Source organism: Rhinolophus ferrumequinum, chromosome X (genome assembly GCF_004115265.2).
Source record: "Rhinolophus ferrumequinum isolate MPI-CBG mRhiFer1 chromosome X, mRhiFer1_v1.p, whole genome shotgun sequence".
Classification (NCBI taxonomy): Eukaryota; Metazoa; Chordata; class Mammalia; order Chiroptera; family Rhinolophidae; genus Rhinolophus; species Rhinolophus ferrumequinum.
In genome coordinates this window covers 57,762,753-57,783,146 of record NC_046284.1, presented here as the reverse complement: position 1 = coordinate 57,783,146, position 20,394 = coordinate 57,762,753, and the positions used below count along the sequence as shown (strand labels likewise).

General features: G+C 36.7%; 1 protein-coding gene across 3 annotated transcripts in view; it reads left to right on the top strand.

Moving 5' to 3' along the window:
- The window catches only part of DIAPH2 (diaphanous related formin 2), an 843,900-nt gene that overhangs the window by 383,912 nt on the left and 439,594 nt on the right, over positions 1–20,394 (top strand). For all 3 annotated transcript variants that reach the window (XM_033107889.1, XM_033107880.1, XM_033107870.1), the window contains one exon: positions 14,828–14,929. In XM_033107889.1, the coding sequence (XP_032963780.1) occupies positions 14,828–14,929 (102 nt within the window). The remainder of the gene's footprint in view (positions 1–14,827; positions 14,930–20,394) is intronic.

Below are 20,394 nucleotides of genomic sequence, written 5' to 3'. Positions count from 1 at the left end.
AATATTCTTTTGCGTGCTCAGTACAAATCTTGGAGTCTCCTCTAAGTCAGTAGTTCTCATACTATGATTGCTGGACAAGCAGCTTCAGCATCATCTAGGTCCATGTTAGAAAAGCCAAATCTCTATCCTGAACCCAGAACTATGGAATCAAACTTTGGGGGTGGGGCCTCGCAGTCTGTGTTTGACTAGCTCTCCATGTGCTTCTCTATAAACTACAGTTTGAGACTCGTTCTCCAGTCCTGTCTTTCCTGGGTTATGGGGTGTATGCATCTTCCGCTTTACCAAGTCTGCCGCATTATTTTCTGGAGCGCTTATACCAATTCACCCTCCTGCTAACACTGCATGGGAAGGCCCATTGTTTTAAATGAGTAATTCTCATGCCTCGCTATGCATTAGTATCATTTACGGATACATAAAAATACTGTGGCCTGAACTCTCCCCAGAACAATTACATAGTAATTTCTTGGCATGGGACCCAGGCACCATGTTTCCCCTAGCCTTACTGAGGGATAACTGATACACGGAGAAATGCACATATTTAATATATACAATTCGATGAGTTGGGACATATGCATAGACTCATGATGTCATCACCACATGAAGGTAATAAACATCTCTGTCACCTCCAAACATTTTCTTTTGTGCATTTATTTATTTATTTATTTGGTGTTTATGGTATAAACAATTAGCATGAGATCTACCCTCTTAATCAGTTTTTAAGTGGACAGTCCCCGGTTGTTAACTCTCGGCACAATGATGTACAGCAGGTCTGTAGAAGTTGCTTGTCTTGTATGTCGTAACTTTATCACCACTGAACAACTCCTCAGTTACCCCTCCCCTCATCCTTTGGCAACTGCTATTCTATTTTCTGCCTCTATAAATGTTCCTATTTTACATACTTCACATAAATGGAATCATGCAGTGTTTGTCCTTCTGTGACTTATTTCACTTAGCATAATAGCTTTCAGATCCATCCATTTTATTGCAAATGGTAGGATTTCCTTCTTTTTTAAGGCTGAATAATATTCCATTGTGTGTGTGTACATGCGTGTGCGAGCGTGCACGCACACATACACACAGAGTGGGTTCCAAAAAACGTATACGTATTTTAAGAAAGGAAAACTGTATTAAAATTGGAATACTCAATATATACTGCTAACAAAAGATGAATACACGTCACATTTGACTTCTCCAGTTACAAGAGGTGCTCAAAGTGGTGACCATCAGCGTCCAGACACTTCTGATAACAGTGAACTACTGCTTGACCAAAGTGTGCACTTCTATACATTTTTTGGCACCCATGGGGTGTGAGTGTGTGTGTGTGTGTGTGTGTGTGTGTGTGTGTGTGTGACATATTTTTTTAATCCATTCAGTTGTCAATGGACATGTGGGTAGTTTCCATATCTTGCCTATAGTGACTAACGTGGCAATGAACCTGGGAGTGCAGATATCTCCTCTAGATTCTGATTTCAGTTCTTTTAGATGAATGCCCAGGAGTGAGATTGCTGTATCATATAGTAGTTTCATTTTCAATTTTTTGAGGCGCCTCTCTGCTGTTATCCATAGTGGCTGTTTCATGTTATGTTCCTACCAACAATGTACATACAAGGTTTCAAATTTCCCCACCTCCTTGCTCGTACTTTGCCATCTTAATAGGTGTGAGGTGATACCTCATTGCAGGTTTGACTTGTGTTTTTTCTCGTCATTAGTGATACTGAGCACCTTTTTATGTACATGTCGATCATTTGTATGTCTTCTTTGGGGAAATGTCTATTCAAGTCCGTTGTCCATTTTTTAACTGGGTTATTTGTTTTTTTGTTGCTGTATTGTAGGGGGTTCTTACATATTTTGGAAATTAACTATTTATCAGATCTGGGGTTTGCAAACATTTTCTCCCATTCTGTATGTTGCCGTTTCTGTTGATTGTTTCCTTTGCTGTGCAGAAGTTTTTAGTGTGATGTAGTCCCACTTGTCTGTTTCTGCTTTTATAGCCTCCGCATTTGGTTTCATATACATTAAATCATTGACAAAGCCAGTATCATAAAACTTTCCCCCTATGTTTTCTTCTAGGAGTTTTACAGTTTCAGGTCTTATGTTTAAATATTTAATCAAGTTTGAGTTGATTTTTGTGTATGATGTAAGATAGGGGTCCAATTTCCTTTTCTTTCATTTTTTTGGCTATCCAGTTTTTCTAGCACCTTTTGTGTGTCGATGTCCAGTTTTCATTTCCCCACTGTGTGTTCTTGAACCTTTGTCAAAGATAAGTTGACCACATATTCATGGTTTTATTTCTGAACTCTGAATTCTTTCGTTGTACTATATATATCTGTCTTTATGCCAGTACCCATGCTATTGATTACTGTAGCTTTGTAATGTCTTTTGAAATCAGGAAGTGTAATGCCTCCACCTTTGTTCATTTTTCTCAAGATTGCTTTGGCTATTCTGGACACCATTTTGTTTTAAAGTTTCTCAGGTTATTTGTATGCGAAGATGGTGTTGAAAACTACAGTTTTACACCCCGGACAACACTTGATATTGTAAGAATTTTATATTTTTGCCGGTCTGGCACATTTGAAAAAAGAATCTCATTTGTGTGTTAAAAAATACTAATGAAGTTGGCCCTTTTGGGCCACTTATGGACCATTTGTGTTTTCTGTAAAATGCCTTATTGCATCTTTTGTCTCTTTTTCATGTTGATTTGTATGAGCTCTTCATATATTTTGGAATAATTATTTTTTGTTGCTTATGTGTTGCAAATAGTTACCCATTTTCTTGTCTTTTCCCTTTCTTCATGTGTCTTTTTGCGAATAGTTATTGCTAATTTTAATGTAGTTTAAATCATCAGCCTTGTCATTTAGACTATGTTTTCGTGTCTGATTTAAAAAATTTCTAATCTAAGGTCACATAGGTATTCTTATGCTTTCCTCTAAAAGTTTTAAAGTGCTTGTCATTTACTTTTAAATCTAATCCACCTGTAACTGATTTTTATGTATTTTGTGAGGAACAGATTCAGTTTAATTTTTTTTTTTTACAGATGAATCACTGTTTTCCCAGCATAATCTATTAAATCATTCCTCTTTCCCCTAATTTTTATGATGTTGCTTCTGTCGCATATCAAGGTTTTAAGTATGCATGTCTCTGTTTTGGGGGCTCAATTTCTTTTCCAAAGCCCATTTGTCTTTCCCTATACCAATGTCACACATTAATTAATTATTATATAGTTATAGTAAGATTTGATATGTGATAGGGGATGTCAACCCACATTCTTGTTGTTCATCAGGGATATGTTGCCTATTATTCTCTCTCTATTCAGCCACATAAATTTTATAATCAGCTTGTGAAGTTCCAACAAGACCAAAAATTCTGTATGGGTATTTGGAATTACGTAAGCAACCTGGGCAAAGTTGGGTATATTGAGATCCATGTGATATTTGATTCTTTCTGTCCTTGAACATGGCATGTGTGTTTATTGGTTTACATCCATTTTAAAGACTTTCAGAAACCTTTTTAGAGCCTCCTATTTTATCTGTTCCATAGTTTGTTTTTGTTTTTTTTAACTTAGCAAGTTAGATGTTATTTTACTGTTTAATGCATGTTTGCTTAGATTTACTTGCATATATAACTTCTATCTTTTTTCTTGTGTGACAGCACTTCCTTCTAGGATCATTGTACTTCTTACTAAAACACTTCTTTTTAAAGTACCTTTAGCGAGATTCTGGTCATAGTAAACACTTTTTATTTGTTTGATGCTGTATGTATTTCACTCTTGTTGTTAAAAGATATTTTCAATGGGTACATAATTCTAGCTTTCAAATTATTTTCTCTGAACTAATTATTTCATCATATTTTGTCTTTGATTGTTGTTAGACAAGCTGTACACTAAATTAACCTTCCCTGGCAATAACCTGTCTATTCTATTTTTTGATCTTTTTGTCCTTGGTGTTCTACTGTCTCATTATGATGTATCTTGGTGTAGATTTCTTTAACTCTTCCTTCTGTTTATCCTCATTCATTGGGCTTCCTAAATTTAAAGATTGTTCTGTTTAATCAGCTTTGGAAAATTACCAGCAATTTTTATTTAGAATATTATCTCCCTTCTATGCTCTCTGTACTTGACTTCTGTAACTCCATTTGAGCATATTTTAAACATTCTCAGTACGATCTGGGTTTTTTTTGTTTTTGTTTTTACATCTCTTTCATAGTTTGTCTTTATGGACTGTAGTCCACTAGATGTTTTTCAGACGTACATGCCAATTTATTAATTGTTTCACGATTTGTGCCTAGTCTTCTGTTTTACCTATCCAAGGAATTTCTAATGTCAATTATTATGTTTCTTACACCATGTCTTTGTTTTTCAAATAGTATGTCTTATGTCTTTGTAGGTCTTATTCTCTTGTTTGTTTTTTGCTGACTCTTACTAGTATTTGTTTGCTTCTTCCTGTGTTTTTTGTATTTTTTTATTGTGAATTAATGATTGCTGAATCTTGGCCTGAGGAATCTTCTTCTTGGAAATTTGCATGAATTACGGCTATGTGTCTGGGAACACTACCAAAGAGTAATCACTTTAAATTTAAATTCTCAGCATATTTTTTGACAACTAGGTAGTTTAAATTCTGGCCAAAAACCTCCACAGAGGCTGTCCCGTGGTTAGAGAATTACAGGGGAGAAACCTCTTACCCAGTTCCAGAGTCAAGCAAAAACAGACAAGTATTGTTTTTCTCTGTGGGTGGGCTTTGGTCTTTCTTCAAGGTAAGCCATTCACTGAGGATATTATCTTTGGGGGTTTTAGATGTGCATAAGGAACTGAATTTGTCCTTAGTCTTGTGAAAAGTCTAGGCTTTGTGTGCCATTCTATTAATAGAAACTGTCCTAGTGATTGGGCATTTCTCCCATTGAGGCCCAGTAACGCTGAAAGCTCTAGACCACTAGAGGTAGAGATTGGTTGATATTCCGGGGCAGTCTTGGCCTTTCACATTTGGATATGTGTCTAGATTAGTGTTAGCTTTTTGGTTTCTGGGGGCAGGAGGCTATGGGAATTTTTCTTAATTTCTTGGCAGCTAGCTTTTCATCTAAAGGTATTTGGAAAATATTTTGTGTGTTCCGTAAATTGGCAGTATCCAGTCATTTGACTACTCAGTTGACGAGCGTAACTAGTCATCTAGTGTTTCCTACAATATCCCTCAATGACTCTTTTATTGGGAAGTTGGGAGAAACATATTAGTAGGTTGGTGCAAAAGTAATTGCTGTTTTTACAATTATTTTTTTCAACCTTTTAAGCCGAAATTACTTTTGCACCAACCTAATAGATCCTGCTCATCTGCCAGCATGTTCAGGTCAGTGTATTTTATTTAGTTTTTCTAGTGACTGTAGATTTATTAATAAGGTAAGGCTTAACCTGAAATATCTCTAAGCATATTTATTCCATATCTTGTGAAATGAAACTAAGAGTCCAATGACAACAGCCACATACAAAGTTTATGGCTTTGAAGGTAACTCTTAAGTTCATGAATGATCACATTCATCACATATAAGTTATGTAAGAAGACTGTCAATAGTTAAGCCCATTGACTTCCAATCACTGGTGAATGGGTGCATTTCAATCAGCTACTAAAAGGGTTTTAGAAACCTCTCCCAAGATGGAAAATAAAGACACCACCAGCGAAAGAGGAGAGTCAGGCGTGCGTGGATATCTTTCCCTGTTCACTCCCATTCTAAGATCTAGGAAAATTAATTACAGAAACAAAACAAAACACAACAAAACCTCCATGTTTCAAATTTTCACTTGGAAATGAGAGAAATTACTATTAACACATCAGAAATAATACTGTGTAACTGTACACATGGAGAAATTACCAACTTTGTGACCTAATAGGTCAGTGAATTTTAAGTTCCACAGACTCCAAGTGTTTCTGCTTAATTTAAAAATATGTTGTCATCTTGACATGGACACCTGATGTGTCAAAATGTCCAGTGTATTCTGGATATGTCATATTGGCTTTCTGTTCCTTTAATATAGAGGATAAGTGTATACTTTTGTGTTTGCTTTGGGTGCAGGCATCTATAAGCAGTGCTTATATGAAAACAGAGAAGTAAATACTTAACACTAGCCAATCATGTGTGAGAGTTTCTATTACAAATATCTTGAACTAATTATAGTGATTTATTTGTACTATAATGATCTTGGAAATAGAAGCAACCTTGTGTTCGTGTGTGGATTGTTTACGTAGACAGTGAAGTGTTTGTACCTTTGAATCTGCCTGGAGTAGTGGCATTCTGATGTAGCATGATTCTTTTAACTACTGTGTACATTCTGTTAGTTTGCTATTTTCCTAGTCTATATAGAATTGTTTGGTTTCACATACACAAACAAAAACCATGGAGGAGAATGACTGACTTTTTAAAGTGGAAGTGATTGGGTATAGCGTTAGCTATATTCACCTCTGTATACTTGGATGAAATTTGCAGATGGTCCTTTGGGGTAGCCTGCATAAAATGCATTGCACTATTTTCATTTCATCACTTATCAGCTGTTAGCACTCTTCAAACTCTATAGTTATCCTAGATAGGCGTCTTGGCTGTTGGGGTAGGATTCAGCTTTGGAAACCTCTGTATGTAATATTTTATACTAATGCATCTTTGCATTTGTTTGTGGCCGTTTGTCATGGTCGTGATAAGGTGATATCTAAAGGAAGCAGGCTGTAGCATGAACAGGACGTTGTTCACCTGCCACTATTTTAGCGAATCCAAACCTATTATGTAGCTGAGAATATCAATTTGGCCTCTTATAATGAGAAGAGATTTTATGTTTTATTTGAAATATGTCAATTTAAAATACATGAAAGATATGTAATTTGTAAAAGAATATTAATAATAGGAATACAACATGTACTATACTTAGGAAGAATGTATTACATTTAGACATGGCATACACGCCTCATATTCTATTCAGTATTCACAGTGAGTCATTCTCTGTGTTCTGTATTTTTTTAAATCTTAAAATCACCTTTTAGGTTTAATATGATATTTTATTTTTGAATACACAGTGAGACAAAATAGAAGATAATTAGCATGAAAGGAATACTCCTAGCACTTATCTTTAGACTAACTGTAAATCATAAATCATTTTAGTAAGCATTATATCTCTGCAAATAGGATTGCGACTTGAGCGGGAGTTGAATTTTTTATGTACAATGTTGTCACATTTTTTCCTTTTATAATTATAGAAGTTGTAAATATGTCTGTGATTTCCCTTAATCTACTACAGAGCTAGAACACTGAATAATTTAATTGAACTTAAATTAGGAAGTCTTTAGATACCATGTGATTTCCTTAGCCCAGATTTTTGGCTGTAGAATGTGAAAGTAAGGTTAAACCCAAAAGAGATTTTGCTGGGAAGAATGATCAGAACTTGTGACTGAGTGACGATGGCCATTTTGAAAGCTTAGAAGATGGAGAGGACGCCAGTCCTGTTGGCAGAACGGGGTCAGTAGGCGAAGCTGGTAAGATGTAGGGGATCAGGGGTTAAAGGGAGGATGCATCCTCCTTTAGATTTGTTTAATTTGCATTAACGATGGGACATCTGGGCAGAACTTTCCATCGGAAGCATGGAACTTGAAGATCGGTGACTGGTGAGGGCTGGAGCTGTTTATTTGGCAGTATTAGTACTGAGGTGATACTTATCCTGGGAGAGCTGATGAGTCTTCTAGGGGACTGAGTTCATGTGAAGTCTCATAATTTCGAATCATTTCTTTAAGAAAAATTTTCCTGTCTGGGCAAAGTTGAAGATTGAATAGGTAGGGAAGGTTTCTGAAGGCTGCCTCTTTGTAAGACACAATTGTTATATCCGAAGGTCGAATTTTCCCATCAGCTTTGCAATGCTTTCATGTCCTTTTTATCAGCTAATATGTTTGTGGAAGGAGTGGCTTCGTGAAGAGGGCTAGAAAAGCTCCCCCTGAATGTTTGTCCAGCTAATCAGCATTTTGACATACTGTCCTGTGCCCTTGGAGTCTGTTTTGGGAGTTACAAAAAATGTTAGGAATTGCCAAGCAAAAGGAGAAAATTCTAGCATAGCCACCTGACAAGAAATACATTTTGGATAAAATGCAACACAAATTACTGTCATTCACATGTTAATGTGGTTTCATTGTGTATACATGGCCTTTGTGCACCTGTAATATTTGTGAGGCAGACTCTCCAATGCTTAACGTGGGGGTCGTCACACAGTCGGCAGCCAGTATTTATTAGCTGCGTGGATGAAGGAAACACACAAGTATAGAACCAGGCGTGACATCAAAGTTTTTGCCATTTAACTCAAAGCAAAGAACAAGAATACAGGAAGGTGATATCACAACATTAAATACACACACTCAGTATAAGATCTAGGCCATAAGAAAGTTGGAAAATATATAATAAATTATAATAGTGAAAGGGTTACTTTTTTTGACCAGGGCAAATGGAGGAGGGTTGTGTTAAGATCACAGGAATTTAGCCAAGACTTTGGGGAAACATTTCTTTTCTGGATTTTTTAAAAACATAATATTTGTCGATATAATAAAAATAATACTATATATGTGTGTATACATATATATAATATATAAAATATAGAAAATCTTATACATAGACTACAATACTATTTTTAAAAGAATAAATAATAAATTTTTGCAAAACCATATTGTCCCCCATCCACATATGTGGGGAGCGATAGACTTAATCACAGTGGCCCTAACTGGGCCCTCCTACTGCTAGTAAAATGACTTGATGAGATATAAGAGAAAAAAGAAAGGTTATGTTTTGGCAAGAAGGAAAGGGCATTATGGTTCAGTACCTTCACTTAACTAACCTTTAAGTGTGCAATTAACATTTAAAGGAAATAAAGTTTTGAAAGTATTCTAGAGTAATTGCAGAAATGTAAAATGTAGTTCAAAGCCCATGGAGTGTTAGGAGAAATTCCTTCGAATAACAGTGACAGTCATCACAAAGTACGTTTGTGATGCATAAAAGATGATGAAAAATCTGCTCATTTGGTGACATAGGTACCGCTTTCCCCTTCCTTGTTTTCTTTGCGAACTTCAGCTCACTGACGTTTTCTCCGACGACACTTTTGTACTGACCCAGAGTGATCTTTTAAACACAAATCTTGAAATATTTGCAAGAAGATGCTCAGTAGTAAGCAGGGGCAGCAGGCAGGAGAAGTGGAAGGGCTTGCGCCTATCTGCATATTTGCTTATCAACTCACGCTTTGTTAGAATTTAAGTTGTATTTCAAAGTTTATAATTTCTAGCCTGTGCTATTCAGCTGTTCAGCTTTTCTCTAACAGTGTAGAGGGTGTCTGAACTCATCTTTGCAATTTATTTAGAGAATATACAGAGGGTGGCAAAAAAATGTATACACATTTTAAGAAAGAAAAAAAACTGTATTAAAATTGTAATACTCAATATATACCCATAACAAAAGATGAATACAAGTCACATTTGACTTCTGCAATTACAAGAGGTGCTCAAAGTGGTGACCATCAGCGTCCTGACACTTCTGATTACTGCTTGGTCGACTTCCGTGGCGAGCGTGTGCACTGTCCCAGCACCACAGCAGAAGCAGCAGGACGTGTTGCTGCGCGAGGCCTCCCGGGTCTTCCCTGGTGCACATCGCACACAGCACCACGCGTCTCAGACTCCCCGCGGATGCAGATGCGTGCAGTTGTTAGGCGCCTTGGCGGTTCTGGTGCAGACTCACGCCTCCATTGTCACTGTACTTCCACAACGTTGTGGAATCTCAAATACCACTTCAAAGTGGTCTTGCTCCTCAGATGACAACTGTGCTTCCACCATTTTCTTTGACGGTCCAGCCTGTCGCTCGGTGACGCTGGCATTCATTTGATTATCGCCATCTTATGAACGAACGTCATACTACACATTGCTACCATAATTCAATTCAGCTTCGAAAAGTAATACATAGATAACATCTCTTAAAATGTGTATCCTTTTTTTGGCACCCCCGGTACGTGGTGACAGTATTAATAAGGGACCGAAACTCAGAAGCTTTTTACAATTTTTTAAATTCAGAGCCCTTGGGCAATATGGATTTGAAACACTGGCCCAATCCACATCAGTTCATTTGTATTTTTCTTGCTCTTGCAGGACCCGAACCCTTTTCAAAGCCCCTACATTAGATGTTTGTAGGGGGTCTCAGGGAATATCTTACACATCCCATGAAATGTCTGCTTCATGTAGTGGCTGCAGGTGATTTTCCTTATTTCCTGTTTTGAATCCTTTCCTAGGGACAACTGTGGGGCGAGGGGAGGAGTTTTCTACCGGGTACAGCTGGTGTGTACTGAAGCCCTGTAGGTGCCAAGGGTATGGAGTATTCTGTGACAAAGTGTGGAAACGTGTTTCTTCCCTTCTCTTTTTTAAACATAATGGAGCAAAGGGTACTGAAGCTGTGCTCATGACACAGCTCCTCTTTCCACAGCACAGACATAGGACTGTATTGGGGATGGGTCAACCAGACCGGGAGACACAGCCATGAACTAAATATGCTGCACTCAGAATCACCCCAGTCCTTTCCAGTGTGCAGGTTCTTTTTACTGGGCCCAGCCTGATTATGTGACGCACACTTCCCTCCTGATCTCCAGGAGCGTTCTCTCCCAGGAGGCCCCGTAGCCCACCACACAAATAGGCTTCCTGCTGACTCACAGGACTGTTCTCATTAGTCCCAGACTGTGCCTTGAACCCCTACAGGTTTTGCATTTTCCTTCAACATGTTTTTGATGAGTAGCTGAAGGAAAGTAGAGGCAAATGAGTAGCACTATGTGTCTCTTCTGTCTTAACCTCTTTTCTATTCAGGAATCTATGCATGAAAACGTATTAACGTCCAATCTTATCCTACATCTTTGTCTATAACGTTTAGCATTATATAAAACAAAATAGGTACAATTAAACAATGACTACGACGGCCACTTGCAGCATGGGATTTTAGAGGTAGCCGACTCATTAAGCTATTAGAATAGTAGCTGGCATCTGTTACATGTGTGAGAGAGGGAGTTGTATTCCAAACCTGATTTGCAAATAGAACCTTACTAAGCACTAGCAGTTAACGTATATCAGCGTGTAACTCAGTCATAAAACGGTATTCAGAATCAGGATACATCTAAGCCCACTGAATGTATTAAATACTTCATATAGCTGTGACCAGAGAAAGAAAAGATATGTCACCTGCTGTGGAGCTTGCATCCTGCAGATGAGTGAACAGTTACCTCTAGCTAGAAGAGAAAGAAAATAACACGTTTTGTACTCTGTGCTTAAGTATTATTTTAGGCCTGATTCATTCTATGATACTTCATTTCACAGTTAAAACTTACAGTTGAGAGGGAAAGTTTAAAATATGCAGAATTGTTATTTTCATACTTTTAATAGTGTTCTTAACTTTTCTAACTTAGTTTCTTGTGGTAAAAATTATACAGGTTACCAAACTGGTTTTTTGTTTTGCTTACTAACATACTTCAGAAAAACATCCCATTAATAGAGAAAAAGTTTGCGAAACAATTGAGTAACTTACATATATCAAAATTATTCTGGAAAAATAGAAATAATACCTTGTTGTTTACTTAACTTTTCATTATATAACACGTAATGATACGAGTGAAGCAAAATAACGGATGTTCTTAATTTCATTTGCTTATGCATATATGTCGTTAGGTCAATGTCAGCATATCTTTTACGTCAAAGGGCGTGGTATTTTAAATCTTTAGTCTCAGTTACACAGTCGCAGTGTGGTGCAGGTCTAGAGCTTAATGGAAATGCAAAATTGAGTGAGAGGACATAAAAGATAAATGCAGAGAACAGAAGAGCACTTAGAGTAGAACGTTATATAGTTGTTTTTCCCTTCAACTTATTTTATATGTTGCGTACTCCATTCTTTTTTTAGTGTAGAAAAATCTATAACATAAAATTTACCATTTACTGGTTTTTAAGTGTTCAATTAATTGGCATTAAGTATATTTACATTGTCGTTCAACCATCACCACCATTTCCAGACTTTTTCATCATCCCTCAAAGAAACACTATACTTGTTAAGCAGTAACTCCCCGTTCCCCTCGGCCCCCTGGCCACGGTAACCTGTATTTTACTGTTTCTAAGAATTTCTCTCTTCCAGATACTACATATAAGTGGATTCATGCAACATTTGTCCTTTTGTGTCTGTCTTTCAAGATTCCTTCATGTTTTAACATGTATCAGTCTTCATGCCTTTTTTGGGTGAATAATATTTCTTTGTACGTATATACCACATTTTATCAATTCCTCTGTTGATAGACAAATAGGTTGTTTCCACCATCTGCGTATCGAATAATGATGCTATGTACACTTGTGTACAAGTATCTGTTTGAGGCCCTGTTTTCGGTTCTTTTCAGTACATACCTAGGGGTGGAATTGTGGGGTCCTATGGTAATTCTATGTTTAATCTCTTAGAAACCACCGAACTGTTTTCCACAATGGCTGCACAACTTTACATTCAAGCCAGCAATCCAGCTATGAGGATTCCTATTTTTCCACATCCTCACCAACACTTGTTATTTTCCTTTCTTTCTTTCTTTTTCTTTCTTTTTGGATAATGGCCGTTCTAATGGGTATGAAATGGTATCTCATTGTGGGTGCTTTCAAAAATGCTATAAATGGAATTATTTTCTTAGTTTCCTTTTAGATTGTTCATTGCTAGTGCATAGAAATAGAACTGATTTTTGTGTGCTTATTGTGTATCCTGAAGCTTTGCTGCATTTATTAGCTCTGACAGGTTTTTTGGGGGGGAACTGGGGGGTTAGGCTATTTAGTGTTTTCACATGTAAAGTCATGCCATCTGCAAACAGAGACAATTTTCTCCCTTCTTTTGCAATTTGAATGCCTTTTATTTATTTATTTTTGCCTAATTGCTCCGGTTAGGAAATCCAGTACTATGATGGATAGAATGGTGAAAGCAGTCATCTTTGCCTTTTTCCTGATCTTATCAGGTAGCGTTTCAGTCTCAGTATTGAATGTGGTGGTAACTGTGAGTTTTTCATATATGGCCTGTATCATGTTGAGAAAGCTTCATTTTATTCCTAGTTTAAAGAATATTTTTCTCAGAAATGTGTTAGATTTTGTTAAATGGTTTTTATGCATCAGTTGAAATGATCATGTGTATTTTTTCCCCTTTATTTTATTAATATGGTGGATGACACTGGTTGGTTTTTTTATGTTGAACCACCTCTGCATTGTGGCATAAATCCCACTTGATTATGGTATATAATCCTTTTAATGCTCTGTTGAATTCAGTTTGCTAGTCTTTTTTGAGGAATTAAACCAACTTTGGTATCAGGGTAATAATGGCTTCATAGAATCAGTGAAGAAGGTTCCCCCTTCTTAATTTTTTTGTAAGAGTTTGAAAAGGATTGCTGTTAATTCTTTAAATATTTGGTGATATTCACCAGTGAATCCATCAAGTCCTGAGCTTTTCTTTTTTCAGAAGTGTTTGATTACCGATTGAATTTCCTTCTTATAAGTCCATTCAAATGTTCATTTTTTTTTTATTATTCTGTTTTGGTAGTTTGTGTGTTTCTAAGAATTTATGTGTTTCGTTAAATATCTGTTCCAAAAAGCAGGGAAGGTGTTTCTGGGTATTTAAATCTTTTGATAGATGCCATTAGAATAAGCTGCTGTAACCAGGGAAGGTTGAAACCAAGGCAGACATCTTCACTGGTCCTTCAGGGAACTGCCAAACCAAGCAAAATGTACAGCCCCAAATTTTGGAGAACAAGGCCCCCACTGGCTCCCCTGGCATCCGCTAGCCCCTCCAGGAACACAGAGGCGCTGAGGGATGGAGTATGGGATCTGTTTTGTACATGTTATTTTCTTACCAGAGAACAGCAGTCTCTCTTCATGAAACACTTGCCTTGTAAGTATTCAGTCAGGTTCCAGAGTTCTGACATTGTTTATTGAAATCACTCCTTCCAGCTCAGTGGTTGCATTGTTCCAAGGACCAATCCCTGGAACTTCCTTCTCTGCCATTTTGTGTCAACCCTCCTTTCTTAAATCTTTTGTATCCTTCTTCCTCCCTTTCATATGTCTTCTGAAATCCCATACAAGTCCCCAAAAGGTTGGTTGCAGGCTGATGTGATGATAATTAGAACAGTACCAAAGTCCAAGATAAACTAGGTTGAGAAGAATTAATCAGTTTTAATTCTCTTAGGCATCAGACTTGAGCATGCATCAGATTCATCACTTTTGCTTGATTCTCTGTTAAAGTAGAAATGCATTGTGTGCTTAAACACAGACATCGTAAATAATGGGGTATTTTTTTTTACAGGCTTGATGTGTTTTATAAGATTGAAAATGATTATAAATTTTGCCAATTATGAAGAGTAGAGTTGATTTATTATTGTTATCATTATTATTATTACACATGAGTTAATTTCTACGTAGTATTTTTCTGTTTTGTGTACGCATCGACAAATTATCGTGACAGAAAGTAAAGCTTAAAAATCATGTTATGTATTTAAGGCCATGAGGATTAGTCAGTTTATTACTGTGATGTCATTTATTGCTGCCTGCTTTTTTTATTTAACATTTACATACTACAGTGCACAGTAACCGAATATATTTATATATTTATTCACATTAAATTGTAGCTCATTATTTTAGTTAAGTTTTAATTTTAGTAAAGAGGGTGTGGAAACACTGGTACTCAGAACCACGGTCAAAACTTTATGTACTGTTGTATTTTTCACTTTTAGAGTTGTTAATGCATGTTTAATAATTCTAATAATAAAATACTAAACTTTCATACTTTTGTTTCTTTTTAGAACCTCATAAAACATCTTCCTGAGCAGAAGGTACTCAATGAGTTAGCACAGCTGAAGAATGAGTATAATGAACTTTGTGAGCCTGAACAATTTGGAGTTGTGGTACGTATCTAGCATGAGGGCCCACAATCTCAGCTTGGAGGTCACACTTGTCAGAAACAGTGAAAAGAAAATTTCAATTGTTGTTTTTTAACTGGATCACTACATAATTTAATGTAATATTGCCTGTCAGAAAAGATTCCTTGTTTAGCTGTTGTTTGTCATCATATTGAAAAATAAAGAAGTCAAGATTTATAGTCTATAAAATATTTCAAAATATCTCATGGGAACTCCTCCATACCTGTGCTGAAATTTAATTCTATTAATATATGAAAAATAGTAAGTATATTACTGTATTGGCTATTTTTTCTTTTATTCAGATCTTAGTGTTAGAATTTGCCTCCCACCTCCCCATTTTAGGCTAATAAAAATGGTAGTAACTAGATAAATAGCAATATTCTAAAGATATTTTCTGTCGTATATGTTACATCAGAAAAAGCCCAAGGATTTCCAGATTTCCTATAGTGTTCTTAATTGATTGTAAGCTTTAAATACACTTTTTCAGCCAGGAAGAAAATCTTGTACATATAGATCATGCTTTAGAGTGGTGAAATCATTTTTGGAATGTATTATGTTTCCTTATCCCCCCTTCATTTTAAGGGATACAAGAGATCACTAGGTATAAATTATATATTAAAGAACATAGTTATACTGAGGGTGCCAAAAAAAATGTATACAAGTGGACAGTTTGGTCAGTGTTGCTCAAGCAGCAGTTCGCCATAATCAGAAGTGTCTGGACGCTGATGGCAACCACTTTGAGCACCTCTTGTAATTGCAGAAGTCAAACGTGACTTGCATTCATCTTTTGTTATCGGTATATATTGAGTATTACAATTTTAATACAGTTTTCCTTTCTTAAAATGTGTATACAGCTTTTTGGCATCCTCTGTATGTTTTAAGTACTCCCCAAACCTGCTAGTTGAATAATTGTCCCAAAAAAATGGTGGAAAAGAAGGCATGATTATTCATTTAATTTCTTAGAGAAAAAGCTGTTTGACTTAGGTGTTCAATACAAGTTTGTTGGCTCTATGAATAAACAGTTCTAGGACAGCTCCCAGCTTTACCCTGGCTCCCTGACCATTTTTCATCTGTCTGATAGGACTTAAAATTACCATCAGACCTAATAAGTCAAACACTGTGTCTGCTTCATTCAAAATATTGTATAACCTTTTAAATAGCAGTATATTTGAATGGATCCAATTTGGTACTCTGCAATTTGAAAATCTTAATTAAAGTAAAAAAATTGATAGATGAGACAGGGAACGTTCCTTTTGAACATGTACATTAACTGCTGGCCCATATTTAGTGTTTATTAATTCTTAGCAATTGCATTGTGTACACTGATGTAGGAGGGTTCTTTCAAATCCTTTCAAAGCAAATCAGGAATGTACATTTGGGATGAGATAGAGCCTGTAAATAGACCTGAGGAAGACATTTCTCTCATTTTTGAGTTAGGGAAATTAATCAACTGAACTGGCTAGATATTATTTATTGAATAGCCACACTGTAGTGCAATCTTAGATAATCAAAATTTTTAGATCCAAGTCCACACTTGAAACCTAACCTGCCTGAATTCATATTATAATTGAAGCTAGGCTGTGTACCATCTGAGAATTCAGCTGTGTTTTGATGGTTATGAGTTTTAGTAGGTGCACTACACAATTTCTCTGAAGCCATTTTTTTTTTCCTAGAATGCAGTTTATCTTGGAAGATGTATTAGTTTGCCAAGCAAGTCCTTCAAAAGGAATATCCTTGGTACCACACTGAGGAAATGAAGTTTGGGGACATAAAAAGCAATATACCTTCTGAACCAGAAGCAAAATAGAAAATGGAAGAGATTTCTTGTTTATGCACATAGCCGTAAATAATTCTGGGTCTGTGTACATGAAGTCACACGGTCCTCTTATTTACTCTTCCCATCCTTAGCTACATGTCTGTAGGGAAGAAAGTCAAGGACGTAGCAAAGTAGTTTATGCTATGTAAATCTTCTAAGGCAGGATCAATTAATATTTGCCAAATAAAGTTTAGATAACCTCATATCTAGCCGAAAGATATTTGAAATAATGATATATGCCTTAGTCATTTAGACATGTATGCTTTGCAGTGCTTAGGACAGTATCTTATATACAATAGACAATAGGTTAATGTTTATTGAATTGATTTATGGGACAATTATTAAACCCACATGTGAGCCTGAGATTAAAAATAGCATATTTTAGATCTGTAAAAGTAAAAATGCTAAAATATGTTTTTCCCGGTCTATGCTGAAATTAAATTCACTTCTGTGTGGATATTCCCAAATACTTTTTAACCGTCAACATTTATCAACAGCTTCCATTTAGGGCTACTTTGGAAATGTGTAGAATCATCTGTGCTAATGAGAGAGGCTCCAAATTGGTTGTCTGGCTTCTGCTTTCTTCCTGCATCAAAACTATTAGTGTAGTCTTCGTAAAAATTTCTATTCATCATGTGCTATCCGCATGAGAAACCTTCGGCGTCTCCCAGAATTTACAGAAGAAAACCTCGTGCTCCTTAGCATTCTCAGTCTGCCTCTGACGCTCTGGTTGTATATCTCCCTGTTCTCTTTGGTGCACTCAGTGAATTGGTGTCTTTATGACATGTTAGCCTTTACCTCAGCGGTACACACTCTTGTTGCCATTTCAGCAGTTATTTTCCTTGCTTCTCTTCAGTGGTTTTTCATTGTTCCATAGCGGGTATACCATTTCTTACCTGCTCTCGCGTCGTCGAGCTCCATTCTTTTCACTTAGTACAAACAACCGAATCGCTTACTCGCCAGAGAAATAGGAAAGCACTTGGGCTTCATAGCCTCCAGTATCTCTTGTATCTATTAAAGTTATCTTTACCCATATCCTTCATTAACTTATTCTCTATCAGACCTCAGAAAGAGGAATAGCTTATTTAGTATGACTAATATTGGTTTTGCCATTATTAGTTATAGACACAAAAATATATGGAGGAGCTTCTGTGTCAGATACCACGCTAAGCAATTTTACACACATCACCTCAGGTTGGCACTATTATTAGCTCCATATTATGGAGGAGGAAACTGAGACCAAGGAAGGCTGAGGAGCTTGTCCAAGGTTCCATAGTAACTAGTAGATGCAAAATGCAAACCTAGGCAGCCACACTTCATAGACAGTGCTTTTAACCACTGAACTTTACTGGGGTGTGTGTGTGTGTGTGTGTGTTCCTCTGTTACATGCTAATTTACTTACCTCTGTTGGAGGATTATTATCCCCTGCCTACTTTAGTTCTGTTATTCTATTGCCTCTTCCATTTGTCAGTCTCCACTCGGGCCTTCTCTGCAGAAAAACATAACTTCTCCAGTTACTTACTGCCGAAAAACGAATGAATGGATACCTGGATAGATGGGCGAATAAGAGTCCTTCATTGGCCTTCAGGTCTCTGATTCCTACTTACCTGTCTCCATTTCCTGGCATCAGTATTTTCGAAGGTTACATTCCTTTGTCTCTCTCCTTCCTTACCTTCAACGAACAGAAATCAGAATTCTGCCTTTAAATCAGGCACTGAAGTGACGTAGGAGAGGTCTTTAATTACTTCCTGATTGCATCGAAAATGTACAACAGATATACTCACTTCCCTTTATCTGTGCTGTCACTACCTTAGCCCAAGCCAGGATTGTCATTCCTTTTAACCATCACAATATACTTTTAGGTTGTTTTCCCCACTTACACTTTTGCCCTTCTCCAAATCTGTCTCGGCACAGCCCTCAGTGTGACATTTCTAGAGTGCATTTGTGTTGCCTCATACTATTTATCTGCTTCAAGTGTCAGTGCGTTGGATGGCACTAAGGCTACAGTATAAACTCCTTACCACAAATTACCACCTCTCCTATTTTTATCTCCTGTGGTTGAGCTTCGTACTCATTACGCCGGGCCTATATTGCATTTTATTTTTCAGTTTTTTACATTTGCCATACTCTGTCCTGCCTCTGGCCCATTATGTATGCCGTTTCCTGTTACTCCCACTCGCTGCCTGCCTGTCTCCTACTTGTTCTTTGAGTCTCAGCTTAAATTTCATTCTCCCCATCATGCCTACACTTACCTTTCGGTCAAAATTAGGTCTCCCTATTAAATTTTCTTAGAGTACATTTTACTTTCCCTTTCCAGAAATTATCATGGTTTTAAATTATACGTTTATTTGTGAGGCTTTTTTTAATTATATATTTTTTATTTTTTAAAATTACAGTTGGCATACAATGTTATATTAGTTTCAGGTGTACAAAATAATGATTAGGCATTTAGATAAAATGCAAATTGATCACCCCAATAAATCCATTGCCTATCTGACACCATATATAGTTAGTACAATAAAACTGACTATATTCTTTATGCTGTACTCTACATCCCCATGACTATTTTGTAACTCCCAGTCTATACCTCTTAACCCTCTCCTACCCTGTCCCCCAATCTGGCAGCGATCAAAATGTTCTCTGTATCTATGAGTCTGCTTCTTTTCTTTGTTTTTTTTTGTTGTTGTTGTTGTTGTTGTTCATTTATTGTTTTCTTTAGAGCCCATGTATAAGTGAAATCATGTGGAATTTCTTTCTCTGTATGACTTAATCCACTCAGCACAGTACCCTCTAGGTCTGTCCCTGTTGTTGCGGATGGCAAGATTTCCTTCTTTTTCATGGCTGAGTAACATTCTATTGTATACAGGTACCACCTCTTCTTTATCCATTCAACCACTCAGGGACATCCAGGTTGCCTCCATATCTTGGCTATTGTAAATGCTGCAATGGCTAGATGGATACACAGTCTTGTTTTTGTCTTTTGTTATAGCATTTGTGTTCAAGTCTATTTTGTCTGGTATAAGTATTGCTACCCCAGGTTATTTTTTTATTTCCATGTTCATGAAATGACTTTTTCCATCCCTTTAATTTCTGTCTCTGTGTGTCTTTTGATCTGAAGTGAGTCTCTTGCAGGCAGCATGCATAAGGGTCTTGTTTTGTTATCCATTCAGCCAGCTGATGTCTTTTGATTGGAGCGTTTAACCCGTGTACATTTAAAGTGATTATTGATAGATATGTAGTTGTTCCCTCTTTATTATTCATATTTTTTATCTTTTTTTTTCTTCTTCTTGTAGAAGTCCCTCTAACATTCCTTGTAATACTGGTTTGGTGGTGATGAACTCCCTTAGCTTTTTCTTATCTGGAAAGCTCTTTATCTGTCCTTGGATTCTAAATGATAGCTTTGCTGGGTAGAGTAATCATGGTTTTAGGTCCTTGTTTTTTATCACTTTGAATATTTCGTTGCTGTCCCTTCTGGCCTGCAAAGTTTCTGTTGAGAAATCAGCTGAGAGTTTTATGGAGGATCCCTTGTAGGTAACTAACTACTTTTTCTCTTGTTCCTTTAAAGATTCCCTCTTTGTCTTTTATCTTTGACATTTTAATTATGATGTTTCTTGGTGTGGGCCTCTTTGGATTC